This window comes from Oenanthe melanoleuca, chromosome 4 (assembly GCF_029582105.1).
Source record: "Oenanthe melanoleuca isolate GR-GAL-2019-014 chromosome 4, OMel1.0, whole genome shotgun sequence".
NCBI classification, from domain to species: Eukaryota; Metazoa; Chordata; class Aves; order Passeriformes; family Muscicapidae; genus Oenanthe; species Oenanthe melanoleuca.
Genome location: NC_079337.1, coordinates 41,550,422 through 41,564,750, shown reverse-complemented (window position 1 = coordinate 41,564,750; position 14,329 = coordinate 41,550,422). Strand labels below are relative to the sequence as shown.

General features: G+C 37.2%; 1 protein-coding gene across 1 annotated transcript in view; it reads left to right on the top strand.

The window, feature by feature from the left end:
• ZDHHC2 (zinc finger DHHC-type palmitoyltransferase 2) overlaps positions 1-10,600 on the top strand; it is a 35,254-nt gene extending 24,654 nt beyond the window's left edge. The window contains exons 8-13 of the mRNA XM_056490752.1: positions 43-175; positions 2,108-2,234; positions 2,402-2,494; positions 3,566-3,675; positions 4,096-4,173; positions 7,019-10,600. Of these exons, the coding sequence (XP_056346727.1) occupies positions 43-175; positions 2,108-2,234; positions 2,402-2,494; positions 3,566-3,675; positions 4,096-4,136 (504 nt within the window). The 3' untranslated portion in view covers positions 4,137-4,173; positions 7,019-10,600. The remainder of the gene's footprint in view (positions 1-42; positions 176-2,107; positions 2,235-2,401; positions 2,495-3,565; positions 3,676-4,095; positions 4,174-7,018) is intronic.
• Positions 10,601-14,329: the final 3,729 nt, after the last annotated feature.

Below are 14,329 nucleotides of genomic sequence, written 5' to 3'. Positions count from 1 at the left end.
ATTTCCCCAATTCTAATTGTTTGGTTTTTTTTTAATTTTTAGAATGGCCTTCCTGATACCCAAGCCAAGTTCCACATCATGTTTTTATTCTTTGCTGCAGCTATGTTTTCTGTCAGTTTGTCTTCTCTCTTTGGGTATCACTGTTGGCTTGTCAGCAAGAATAAATCTACATTAGGTAAGTAGATTTAATGCTTCTGTGTTTGACAGCAAAAAATAAATAATAAATGTATCTTATATGCATGGGGGTAATGGAGGAAGTGGGCAATTACACAGGTTCCTTGGATCTTGGTTAGAAGACTCCCAGGTTCTTCTTCTCACTGGAAATTTTGACTCTTTCTCTCTTGCCCCAAAGGGCCAAGCTATTAATATACTTAATGTTTTTCCTCTCACTGCTTTCCACCCAGTTTATTAACAGAAACTGTATAAACTAAAAAAATTAAAATACAGTCAAGATAAATTTCTAATAAATGGTAGATGGACTACTGTGTGCTCACACACATAAAGTTTTAATGCATGTGTGTCTGATCACAAAGCTTAATAAATAAAATCCTGAAGACTCAAGTGCCTGCTCTCTACTGCATGCTGGACTGTAATAATGCCAATTTGCAATATGGTCATTAAAATTTCTTAATGTCTAAATGCTGTCCTGTTGACATAAGCTGGTTTAAAGTAGGCCAATGAATTGACCTGTTTTTTCCAGTTCTCTTTGGATTTGTTGATGATGATTAATGATGATTTTGATGATTCATGGAAAATTTTGAAAATAGGTATCTGTATCAATGAAAGAAAGCTTGTTTACTTCAAGATTTCCTCTAGGATTTTTGAGTTTCTTCAGTATTCTAAGAAATCATTGACTTTGAACAATTTTTTACTGGTATTAATTTCTATCTAGGTATAAGTATAGAAAAGTTTTATTAAATATGCTTATTTGAACAATAATAAATTCATGTTCTGTTTATAAACTGATCTTATAATTTTAGTGCAAAAAATTTGTTCAGAGGTAATCATAATATATTACACTTTTAATTCAACATTTTGTGTTTTCAAAACAAATGGAGTCACATGCTGATAATATAACATGTTTCCTGCATACTTGATGTACTCAAAAAGATCTGGGTGTCTCTTCCCATTTTACTTTGGGAAATTGCTCAATATGTGAAGCCTTAAAATAATGAAGTAAGTATAAATATAATGAAGAAAGCCTTAAAATAATGAAGCCTTGAAGTAATGAAGCCATGATAGCTTTAAGTGTTACTGTGCTTAAATCACCTGGGGAGTTCTTTTCCTAATAATGTGCATCTAAAAGGGTGCCCCCATCTTCCCTTCCCCCTTCTTTATTGTAATTAAGGCACAGTGCATGTGGAAGGTCATTTCCAGCAGCTCATAGCTGAGGTTTGACTGCAGAAGGGCAGTCTCAGCATGGTTCTGACATGGTTTGTGTGAGCTCTACTGTCAGGACATCAGGACAGATAGCCAATTAAGGGAATTAAATGGCTATCAGTCACTTGCTGGAAAATGAATGAATTTTCTGCTTCAGGCACTTTGCAACACTTGAAGCTATATTTAGCTCTCTTCTCCAGAAATTTAGGTTGGATGGCCAGGGGGAATAATCTGGGTCTATGAGCAAAGACGTTTCTTGATGCTGTGGAAAAAACACACAGTATTTTCATACCCCAGTGTGTGAAAAACTAGTCTTACTACTAAAGCAGGTTAACTTTTTTTTCCATTACTTTTTCTGTAGTAAACCCTTTGTTTTGGTTTTTCCTTTTTGAACACTGTCTGTGGTATAGTCACATGCTGAAATCTTCATATAAACATACCATGCATTCTTAAAAACTGAGTTCCTCACTCTTCCTTGCCTGGATGAGGGAGGAGGGTGAAGGAGACTTCCATCCTTCCTCAGCCACTGGACTTGCTCCACATGCAGTGCCAGTGTAGCACTGATTTTGGCTTCCAAGAGAGCACTTGCTCTCTTTCTCAGCCATTTGGGCAGTACAGCCTTTCCTTTTGGGTGATGGCACCCACAGTGAAAGTGCCTGAGTACTGGTGGGAGGCTTCAACATGCTAACATGCAGAGAGGTCTAATTAAGCTTTTTTTTCTTTTAAGAGGTATTCAGAGCTCCCATATTTCGTCACAGAACAGATAAGAATGGCTTTAGCCTGGGCTTCAGCAAAAACCTAAGGCAGGTGTTTGGTGATGAGAAGAAATACTGGCTGCTGCCTGTGTTTTCAAGGTATGCTGTTCCTAATGCTTCATTGGTTTAAACTGCTGAATAATCAGGATCCAGAGAGTTTGGGGGATGGTTAGTTTTTTGAAATAAGATATAGTAATACTTTAATAAAAAAGGTCTTCAAACTTGAGAGATTTTGGTATATATGACACTAATTCTGAATTTTTCAGTTTAGGGGATGGTTGCTCCTTTCCAACTTGCCTTGTTAATCAGGATCCTGAGCAAGCTTCCACACCTGGTGGACTTAATTCAACATCCAAAAAGTAATCTGCTTTTTGTTACCCATTTCAAATAAGTGATTTTTTTTTTTTTCCTGTGCACATATAAACAGAATGATGTATAATATGCTTAAAAGTGGTAAGCAAATGAAGAGTATCCTTTTAATAAATTCAAGTCATATTTTAACAGTTAAGCTGTAAATCAGGTAATCCTCAGATTTATATTTAAATTTATGGAAATGAGGTGGGGTGGGTTTTTCCTGTGATGTGCTTTGTCTCGCTTCAGTGGCATCCCTGAATTTTTCACACCTGCCTAACAATCAGTACCAGCAGTATTCTTTATGCATACACATGAGATGGTTAGTCAGTCTGACTGTGATACAAATCCACTGCCCTGCATGGCTTTTGGGGGACCCCTGCTATTTATTGTCTGGTGAAAACTGCTTCATATAAAGGGAATCATCCCTGATGGCACTTGGGACAAAGCACAGGAAGCTGAATATTAAGTGTTGTTTCTGCTGATGGTAGAACATGTTTTATTAATTCTGACCCTTAATGGACATGGTATATTTAAAATGTGAAAAGTATGCATATTCTCCTTTAAATAAATTCATATTGCATCTTTGTTGAAACATTTATGTAATGTAGAGCGTGGTAAGTATAGTGAATATGTGGCTAAGAAATTATAATGGAATCATACTGACAGTCTTCTAGTCATAAAAAAAAAATATCACATTTCAGCTAGCTTTTTACTGGTGTTTTATCTTAATCCAGCACTCTGTAGCTTATGCTAGGAAAGAGATTTTGGAGATGTTCTCTCCACTGTTGATCATGTCAAGTTTGTTGTAGTGAAGAAGAATATAGGTAAGAGTGCATTTGGGGCTGAAGTACATGTATTAATATAAATTCAAATTCAAAATCCCTCTGCTTTTTAGATTGTGCTTGCACTTGTGATAACTACAGTGTAATGTATGTAATGATAAAAAAGTAGTGATTCATCAGACAAGAGCAAGGTGAGGTAAAGAAAACACTGCATATGACAAACTGTTTGTAATGTGTGATAAGATGATGAAAAGTTACTGCAGTTCACTAATGTTCTTTTTATTGGCACTACAGTGAGAACCATCTGTTTCCAGCAAAGCCGTTGCGTGATTCCCAGAGCCACCTACTTACAGATACACCAAGCTGGTCAGAAACTACTGCAAAGGCTGAAAAGGGCAAAGTTGGTAAGGGGTTGACTCATGATTTGTGTTGTATAAACTAGAGGATATGCTGTAATAATGACCACAGTCACATGGTTTGTACTTGTGAGCCAAAATCCATGAAACTTTTTTTAAATACATGCTTGTAGGAAGTTCCATGTGTTAAGCTGCTGTGCCTTTCCCAGTTAAACCTGACCAAGGGATATCACAGCACTGGTACCAGTAGGTGCTAATTATTTTCTAGGCCTGATAGCACCTTTGATAACAGATTGCTTGTAAAAGAGTTGACACCTATTTGCAGCTAGTGAAAAGCCATGTAATAGACATGGCACAGGACTAGACTTGGTAATAGAGTAATGACATCAAAATGATTGTTAATTCAAGGTTGCATTATTTGCTGAAATAGACCTTTTTCTGTGGGAATACTGTTTTTTGTCTTTTAAGGTATGAGCAATCCTGCATTAACCATGGAAAATGAAACCTAATTTCCCTTAAAAGAAACATCTGAATATGTAAGGAAAGGTATGTTAATATCCTTTGTATTTAATATTTATTTGATGATTCCTTGCCATTTGAAGAATGCACAAAAGAAAATTACTAAAACACTTATCAGTTTTCTTCAGTTAATTTTTTATCACATGTAATAGCACATGAATTCATAGTTTTAAACTAAACCTCCTACTTCTTGATATATCATGTTTTCAAATTACTTTGATCTTCATACTCATTGGTTTTTAAGTAATAATCCAATATGTTATTATAATTATTATTATTATTCCCTTTCTTTAGAAAGATACTTAAATATTGAGTGTTCAAGCTGTTCAGCCAGTATTTATAATACTAAGTTTAAAAATTAGGCTATTCTTAACACTTCATGCAAAGATCATAGCTTTGTCTGCTAAAACAGGTAAAAATCTATCAAATGATGAAGAAAAAAGGATTTAATCTAATATATAAGCTATTAGTGTCTTGCTCTGAGCCAGGTATTGAGCTCCATCCTATTTAATAGTAAAAACATGCTGCTAACTAAAGACCAAAGAAAGTCCTGAGTGTTTAATCACCTGCTGTCAAAAACAGCTGAGATTTTCTTGATTTCTTGCATTAATATCTTGCAACACAGGCTTCTCAGAAAGCAGGTTTGAGAAGCAGCTAGTAAATTCTGTTAGGTACATAACAGGAGTTGACCTTTACCCTGGGTTGTGGATAATTAACACAATCATCATATTCAGTCATTCACACTTGAATATAGCTAACTCCACCAAAACTTAGGGAATTAAATTATTTTGTATTTAAAACTGTAATAAAAGTTTGCATCCAGCCCTAAGAATTTCTGCATACCAGATAATTGGTATGAAGGAGTTGTTCTAGCCAGGTAATTCCTTCTCTTGTGTTGAAAGCACCTTTTCAGTCATCCTGGAAAAAGTGAATGTCAAGTGAATGTCCTTCATTTATGTATGATATTACTCTTGGACACACTCTCATGGCTGTGAGGTTGCCCATGGTCCCCCATGGAAGAAATGAAAGGCATGGAGAGTCATCAGGGAGCTGCAGTGATTGTTGCTAGACCCGTTAGGAATGGTATTGCACTGTCAAGGCAGATTATAGAAGTAGTAGGTGTGCACATACCAACAGATGGGCCCATAGCTTCTACCAGAAAGTTACCAGAAACTCAGTTTGGTTCAGCAGAGAAATTTAAAAACCTCTTGGCCCTTACATTCTGGTTTTGTGTTCAGTGATGAAGACACAGAAGACACAGTTCCAGATATAGGTACATCTGCAAAGTTGATGGTGATGTAAAGTGTTAGAGGTGTTGAAAATGTGGGTGTCAGATGAACAGAGTTAAAGAGATGAGCGAAGGAAACTCAGACAGTGTCTGCAATTTTCACTGCTCTGTGTATGATATTTTAATAGAATATGAACCCCTCATTTCTAACCCTTTGTTCAAAATGTAAAAAGGTTGCATTTCTGCACTGTTTACTCCATCAGTTCTTTCAAGAAAACAGCAGCTTCTGGAAAAGACTAAGTTACTTACCTTCTGTTAGTTTAATGTCTTACATGTTGTCACTAATCAAGAGTAAAATATTGAAGACAGATTTTAAAGAAACATTCTTGGATTGTTACAGAAATACCATTAATTGCAACTAGTTTTATCAGGTTGGAGTTAGAACTTTCTAAAGTCACAACACGTTATTTACTTAATTAACAGCTTTTAAACTTTAATCTTTCTTTGAAGATTGTGTACATTTTATTGGAATTTGTCATTCAGATTACTCTGAATATCAAACATGGTCTGTGACTGTTCTAAAGATGTTAAAAGTGGGTGGATTTTGTAAACATCTTGTGCTCTTTTTAAATCATTTTCTTCTTTTAGTCCAGTCTGAGAAAGAGTTCTGTTTGCAGATGATTACTTCACTCTGTGGAGTTTGGGAGCTTTGTTTGGTGTTTTTGTTTTTTTTTTTGGAAAGCATCCATTTTGAAACATGGCTTTTTAAAGAGAGACTACTTTCAGAGGAGGTTATGTTCCAAAGACCAAGTCTAAAGTCACATAAAGGGGCTCCTGGAAGTTGGTTTTGCCTCACTTGGATTCATGCACTTTCAGAAGGGTAGTAAGGACTGGTAATTCTCTGGCATGGGCATAAGCACCACATTAGTTGTTTGTTTAGTTCTGAGATACTTCTGTGTGGCAGTTAAAACTTTCTGGGGAAGTAACAAAAAAGATAGGTTACTATTTACATGTATGTGACTAACAGTTGCTGGAATAGGAGCCCTAATACAAAAACTTTCAGCTACTTTGCATTTAGCTTCATTACATTCTTGTCAATATATGAGTTATATTTGTTCCTAGGAATTGAATAGAATACTTTTAATAGAGGTGCTGAAGTCACCACAACAAAATTAAGTAATTTCATCTTAGATATGAAAAATCCAGCCCACAGCCCCTACCAATGTGTCAGAGTTAGAATTTCTGTCCCACTGAAGGATCTGTTCAATATCCTGTATCCTATAATCCTTCATATTTCAGCAGAGGACTAATTACTGAAAGTGCCAGATATAGTTTACACTAATGTAATAGAGCATTGTTTTTTAATTATGTTGGTATCTGGAAGTACTGTAAAAATAGCTCATGTCATTTTATAAACTGGTGGCCTGCTTGCTGTGTAGTCAGTACTTATCACTGTCATCCTGAAGTAGATTAATAATATATCTCTGAACAGTCTTATTGGGTTCCTCTTCAAGATGGGATTTTTGTTCTGCTGTTAGTCACTTTCCCCTTCAAATTGATGAGACTTGTTGCAACAACATAATGTTAAAGTATTCTTTGATTCAAATAATGTGTTTTGTGATTAATATTCTGTTCCACTTTCAGAACAAGCTGTTGTTGGAAGGAAAATGCATTCTTCCAAATATCAGCCCTGTTGGCCAGCTGCTCCTGTCTGCTCCTCTATGGGTGTGCTCAGAAAACAAACTGACAGATGATTAGCTGTCTCCATGTCACTGCTTGAAACACAAAACTAAACGTACTACTTCTGCACCATATAAAGGATGTTTCAACTTAAAATTACTGGGTTTGAGTGATGAAGGATGATTGAGTACTAGAAAGTGGAAAAAAAGAAGAGTCTGTGTTTACAATTGTAAAAATTCAATGGCTGGTTTTATTTTGATATTCAGCACAAGAAAAATGTGACCTCCTTACGATCATTTTATGTTCTTGGCTTGGTTTTGAAAATTCATCTTTTAATTTGATTGTTGTAAGTAGTTGACTTTAAAATCACTTTTTTTGCACTACTGGCTATATGAATAGGGAGAACAGCAGGTGTTGATTAGGAATAGTTTAGTGGCTTGGTGGACTGTATTTTCTTTTGAGCCCTTGATAAGAAATTTTTGAAGATAAGACGACCTAAGTAATGTGTCTGACTATTTTTGGAACATTTTTTGGAAAACGTTTTTGTAAAAGCTGTTTTCCCTCAGATCTGCACTACCAATAGTTTGAAAAGTTGTTGAGAGGGAAAAAAATCTTTTGTTTAATTGGCCCACTGCTCAGTGATGGGATAAAAAGCCTGTGTTCAAATGGGTAATACTAAATTAAATCAGCCAGCTGGGGATTATGATGGAAACTTCACAGAATAGTCCTACAAAATGGGATTTTCTTGTCCCATTTGGAGCTCTTACCCCTTTGGGAAGCAAATGTTGACCCTGAGCTTTGATCCAAAAGGCTTTTTACCAACCTTTTTTGATTACTGAGGGCCACTGTCTTTCAAGCTCCTTATTTCCTGTTAATCAATATTTGTCTCAGATTTCTTTTTTCACTTTTTCTTCAAGACATTGCTTTTCTTACTGCATAACTTAATGAATACCATGTACGGTTATAACTTGTGATAGTTGCATTTACAGGACAATGGACTTTTGATTGCAATACCAAAAAGCCAAGCTGCTGCACATAGGATGTCCCATTCAATTAAGTTAGGAGATAGCAGCTTTCTTAGCATCAGAGTTTACTGACCAGAATTAAAGAGGCATTTTTGGCTTTCAAAGTCAAGGGAGTTTCAGCAACAGAAATCTAATTGTCTTGTGCCTTTTGTATACACTACATTTATGGTATCAGTGTTTACATTTACATGAAAATTTCTATTCTGAAAACAACCTTAGGAGGAACTTAATTATGCTCTCTGGGGGCTAGATAAAAAGACAAATCAAAAAAGAAAGGTGAAAACTTCTCAGACTACACCGAGTTTGGGTGAAAAAGGAAAGTGCTTCTATTATCAAACCTGAGTTACTTAGTAGATTGATTCACAGTGTAAAGATGCCAGTCATTTGTTTAGGAAACTGGCAGCAGGACTAAGTGATACAATTCTGAAAGCAAAGTATACTATCATTAACTCTTTTACCAGCAGGTAACTTCAAAATTTGTCTTTCTTGGGTTTTACGTTATAGCTGGTGTAGCAAAATGTGACTTTTTTTTCTCTAGTGATGGAAAATGTATTTATTTTACTTTTTTTTTAAATCTAAAAATTTTACCAGCCTGAAAACATCTGTTTATTGCCAGAAGTGCCAGAGTGTGGATCCCTTGATGTAGAACACCTTTTTTAAACTAGCATGAAGGTAGCATACAGTTTACATGATGCCTGCAGAGATCTACTTACCAAAAGATTTTTTGCAGCTCTTTATTCAGTGTTGTTCTGTCAGCTTACCTCATACTCGTGTTTGTTTAAAGGCGAACTTGTCAAGGGATAAGGGGGAGAGGGAAAATATATTTTTTAACACTTCAGGTTCTCTATCTGTAGAGTCTTGTTTTTTATGCAGTTAGTCACAGGGTGGTTTGTCATGGAGCATGCACTTAAAAATACTGAGTGGAAAGTTGAAATTCAGCTTCAGTGTATCTTGCACCATAATTTTATGTAAAGACAAAAAATTTCTTCCCCAGCAAAACACATCATGGAAATGGATCTCTAATACAGATGTCAGTCTCTCTGTGTCCAGGGCTCTGAGATCTCTCAGTAAGGCTGGGGATCAAAGTAGAGAAAGGACAAGGATAAGGGATCAAGAAATCCTGGCTTCTCCATGTCTCAGAAGTCACACTTGGAAAGCACAATAGCCCTGAATAATCTGCAGTTTTGTTGCAGCCAGAGGCTGTCCCCCTCATAGAAAACGGATGGAGGCATGGGAAACAGACACTGATGAAGGGAGGAGAATGGGAAAGAAAGGATGGTAGCTCAGAGGTAAACACTGAGCAGATCTGGGCATAAGGGCTGTAGCTACATTTGGGTGGGCATGAGCTGTGTCTCCATGAAGAGCACTGGCAGCAGGCTTTGAGGGTTCCTGGCAGTTCTCACTGTGTAGAGTATGGACAAAATCGAGCTAATCATGCTCCAAAGTATAATTTCTGGTGATATGACTGTACTCTTGGCTTTAAACTCTCTAATACTTGCTATAACAAAGTGAAAATTCTCTTTTTGACATACTGACCATTGTCAGTGTTACAATGCATGCAGGAGAATTTGTAAAGAAGTCAAGGTAGCAAGGATGCAATGTCATTTGTCTGCTTATACTGATTCTCCTGTCCTCTATATTGTTGCTAGGCACTTTACTACAGCCTTTTGTGTAATTTCTGTATTTTTTTAAGGACTGCTTTTTACCTACTGTACAGTTATTAATCTACTTTTTTGTGAAAAAGAAAATAATATCCCTGATATTTGTCTAGAGGTATGACTGCATTCCAAGCTTTAGTGGAAGCTGGATAAGTTCTGCAGGCTTCTCAGATGTGCCTGAGTCCCAAATGACAACATATTTCTTTTGTATATATGTAAACAGTCATATGAACCATGGCTCCCTATATGTGTAAAAAAGTTTCTTTTATTTGTAGGTTAGAACAAATCCAAAACATCTCAGTAGTAGTCCACACATACTCTATAGCAGTAGATGCACTGGTGATGGAATACTCAAAGTCTTCACAGAGAACTATTTTTGTTAAGAAAATGGAACATAATCTTTGTGAGCAGTTAAGATACAGCTGCTGTTATGCACTTTAATTCTTTAACTGGAGAGAAAAAACACCATCCAGTTTAGGTTACAGACTGAAAGTTCTTTAGTAGACTTTGGCTGGGCAGGTAATGAATGAAACAAAATCACAGAGTTGTAAAGGTTGGAAGGGACCACTGGTGTTATCTGCTCCCTGCTCAAGCAGGATCATTCTAGAGCACATTGCACAGTATGAAATACAGATATTCTTGAGTATCTCTTGTGAGGAACACTCCAGAAAGGAAACAAGTTTGTTTCAGTGTGTGGAATTCTGTAGCTGTTTTTCATCATTATTTGGACTGAGAGTTCTTCCCTGGTTCGATTGACTGGTGTGTGGAGGGGTGGGAGGAAAAATATTTCTACATAAATTTAGTGTATAACTTTGCCACTTGTTGATGTATTGCTCACATAAATAAATGCTTCATGTTCAGCATGCCATGTACATAGTAGTCATTGACACACTACCATCAGTTTCACTGATGTTTCAGTGTACCTGAACAGCAGAACATCATCTCTGCTAGGGTTTTACTACCAACAGAGTGGCTGTAAATGTCCCCCCTCACCTCTTCACCAGGAGTCTTGCACTTCCATAGGTACATTTGTCTTCTCCAGGGTTTACCTCACAACACACACTGAAAGAGGCTGAGAAGGAACCAGTTCTTCAGTCATCTTTTTAATGAGTGAAATACTCCATGCCTTCATGCTGGCAGAGCAAAGCTGCACTCTTTGAGTACTTCTGATGGTCACAAAGGTGGGATTTTGTCCTCCCAAGAAGGAGTAGGGAAGGAATTGTGTCTTAAACCTCCTATACTTTATAGAAGCAAGAAGGTACAAGAAAGTTAGCTACTAGCCAGGATTGTCACCCACAGCAGCTTTGCTTCATGAGGGTTCTCCAGTCCCTGCCAGGCCAGATTCTTCAGAGCTGCCTGACTTTCCCCTCTTTCCTAACAGTCTTTAGGAAAGTGCTAGATCCACCTCCTGTGCAGAAAGGAGTGAGAGTGTCGGCTCAGGGACCTCTAAATCTGCAGAACAGTTATGTAAAGATGAAAGCAGCTCTTCTTCCACTTCAGACATAACCTGCAATATATGGTCCAAGTTCATCCTGTTTTTAAAACCCTTCCAAAAATAATGGTATTGAACTGTACACAAACATTCTCATCCAAAACAAGATTAAAAAAAAAAAAAAAAAGTGCTGCTATGCAGTGGGGGTAGTAGGATGTCTCTGTTGCTACTTCACTTGCATCTATCAATGACCTCTATCAGTGACCTTGTAGTAGGATGGGACAAAGCAGCAGCCTTCTGGGATGAAACTTTGAGCAAGTGCCACCTGCCATAACCTAAGGAAAGCCTTGCCATGTTCCTTCAGCAGTTTTTCAATTATTCTTTACTGAAATTTATCATCTTTCTCTCCCCTTCCCTAGAAGTCCAGATTAAAAGTGTTTTATTGTGAAATGTACAATCACCACTTATGTTCACTTTACTGTTCTCCCTCCCAAAGCTGATTCTTGATAGGTAATTCCTTCATTTCTCCAAATTGTCACTCATCACTGAAATACAGTAACTCAGTCATCCTGATATCCAGTATTTGAGGCACTGATCACATCCTTCATCCCAGAGCACTGTAATCTCAAGCAGAGTCCCAATAGTTTGAGTGCAGCAGTTGGAAGAGTATGCTGTGAGCCTTTTCCCCTTTCTCCCCCTCTGCATGCTCACAGTTTAACTGATTGGCATAACTGGAACAGACCCAACACTTCCTGACAGTCATCACTTTATGAAGTCACTTTCCTTTTTTTTTTTTAAAGTCTGAAAATAGAATAGTTCTTAGTTCACTTAAGAAAGCTCCTGTTATAAAGGCAAAAATAGACAACACACACACTTACAGCCTGGACAACAGGAACTTGTTTCCAGTTATTTTCTCTGTCACATCAAGACATTTAACTGGTCGGTATGTCAAATAGATACAATAGTAAAAATCAGCAGTTTCATATAAAACACTATCATAGCGACTACTGCTACTGCCCAGAGCATGCAGAGGGACAAGAATGAAGCTCAGCTATTATATGATGAGAAGAAAAGGTATTGCTAATGCAACCTCAGCTCTGCTTCCCTGTCCTACAAAAGATAAAGCACATTTTCTGTAATGCAGCTTAAAATGTTCATCTGCTGCCACCTTCTACCTGATACACAGAGAAAGGAAAAGGCTTCCTTTCCTCCTTCTTCAGTTCTCCCTCACATTATCCAACACAGTTAACTGAGACAAGTGTCCTAGGAGCACGGGAAAGAGCACTCTTGGGCAAGACAATTCTCCTACTTAACAGAGGCAGGAAATAGTATCTGTGGAGGCAGGACACCAGCCTCTACAGAAATCAAATCTTCACAGTTGGGATGAATGAGCAAATTTATTCCCAACCCAAGACTGCTAAAATAACACAGGAGAATCATCCTCATTTCAGTACCTGTGTGAGAGTAGTGCAGGAGGGAAATAAACACCAAATAAGCACCCTCATGGAAGAGGGAAGTAAAACAATCTCCCATTAATCAGTCAGGGTGAACCAAACATCAGATATACCAGGAAAATAACTTCGTGGTATGAATAGAAAAGTACACAGAGATAACTGGTTTTACTCTATGTAAAAATTGCAATTTATTCTTTGTGAGATTTTGTTCAAACTCAACAACTTTAAGTAGTTAGACAAATACCCACAATTCTACTGGAGGCTTTTGGCTTTCTTTGCCATCACTGGCATGGTGGTATAAAATAAAAATCTTGAGAGGACTGTTTTATTTAAAATTTCTCTTAATTATTTTACAGGTCAATGAACTGCAATGAACCCACACCACTCTAAATCCACTGACATGTGAATATTAAACTTCAGGGAAGTTCTAAAAATTGCTTCAGTAAAGAAGTGTTTTCTTTCAGTGCATGTTAAATGAGTCATTAGTTAATTCAAGGTTGAAAAACCAATTGGGAATTTAAAACATAACTTATGTCCAGTTTGTTTTTACATTCCTAATCTGATCTTCCTCCACCAAGGATAAGTCTTTCTTATTCCAGAATTTGCTAGGCATCTCAGGGACCTGGGATGCCTAAAGGCAGGTCCAAAGAGTAAAAACCAAAGCAAAGAAGGCATTGAGTAACTTGGCCTTTTCCATGTCCTTTTTAAGTCTCCTGCCCCCACACAGCAGTAGTGTCACATTGCTCCTGCTGTCCCTGTACAAGCTTTTCTGTCCCTCACCAGAATCAACTTCAGACACTTTGCTTTTCTTAACACAACCCCTTCATCCACACTTCAGACAATGTCGTAAGTCCTGCTTCCACCTTTCTGTGCTTTGAGTTGAATCAGAAACACCTTGTTCATGAATGCAGGCTTCCTGCTACTTTCTTGGATTTTCAGAGCAAGGGAATGAACCATTCTTGAACATGGACTAACCAGTCAGATAAGGTAAGGGAAATATCTTGGATGACGGAGTTTATCGGTCATCAGCAAATTCATGTGGGAGAAAGCCCTCAATACTCTGAATGTGTTCCAGACCTACTTTCCTCCACCTCAAGGATGCTTCTTGCCTAGTTTCAATGAGGAAAGGAACTAAATGCTTAAAATAAAAATTACATATATTAAAAAAAAAGTGACAGAGAACATAAGGTTCCTGGAACACTCATATGACTCCAGAAGTAAAAATAAAAGTGGATTAAAAATAGATCAGATATAACAGATTTTGATATTGCACTTCTTCTGACAAACCTACTCAACAACAGTGTGTTTTAAATGGGAAAAGCAGAGGCCCAGAAAGAGAATTCTTGTCTCTGAACAAAAAGGTGCATGTCTAGACAGCTGGAAATGTGCCCACACATTAATTTTTGTAAAAGCAATTAAAGCTGGCCACTTTGGAAACAGATTTCAGGCTCTGAAGTTTACACATAATGGTCCTACAAGTAAGAAATTATTTTTTTCATAATATCTACGATTCACAATTTAAATCACTCCTTAATGGAAACTAAATCTAATTTTGCCAAGGAAATGAATGATGCACAGATGTCTCCCCAGCTGCAATCAACTCTCAACAGACAGATCACAGTGATCAGACCAAGAGTTCTCTCACAGAATAAAGTATAATCCATTTCATGATGACCAATGGCTTTTGAGAAACGCTTTCGTAACTG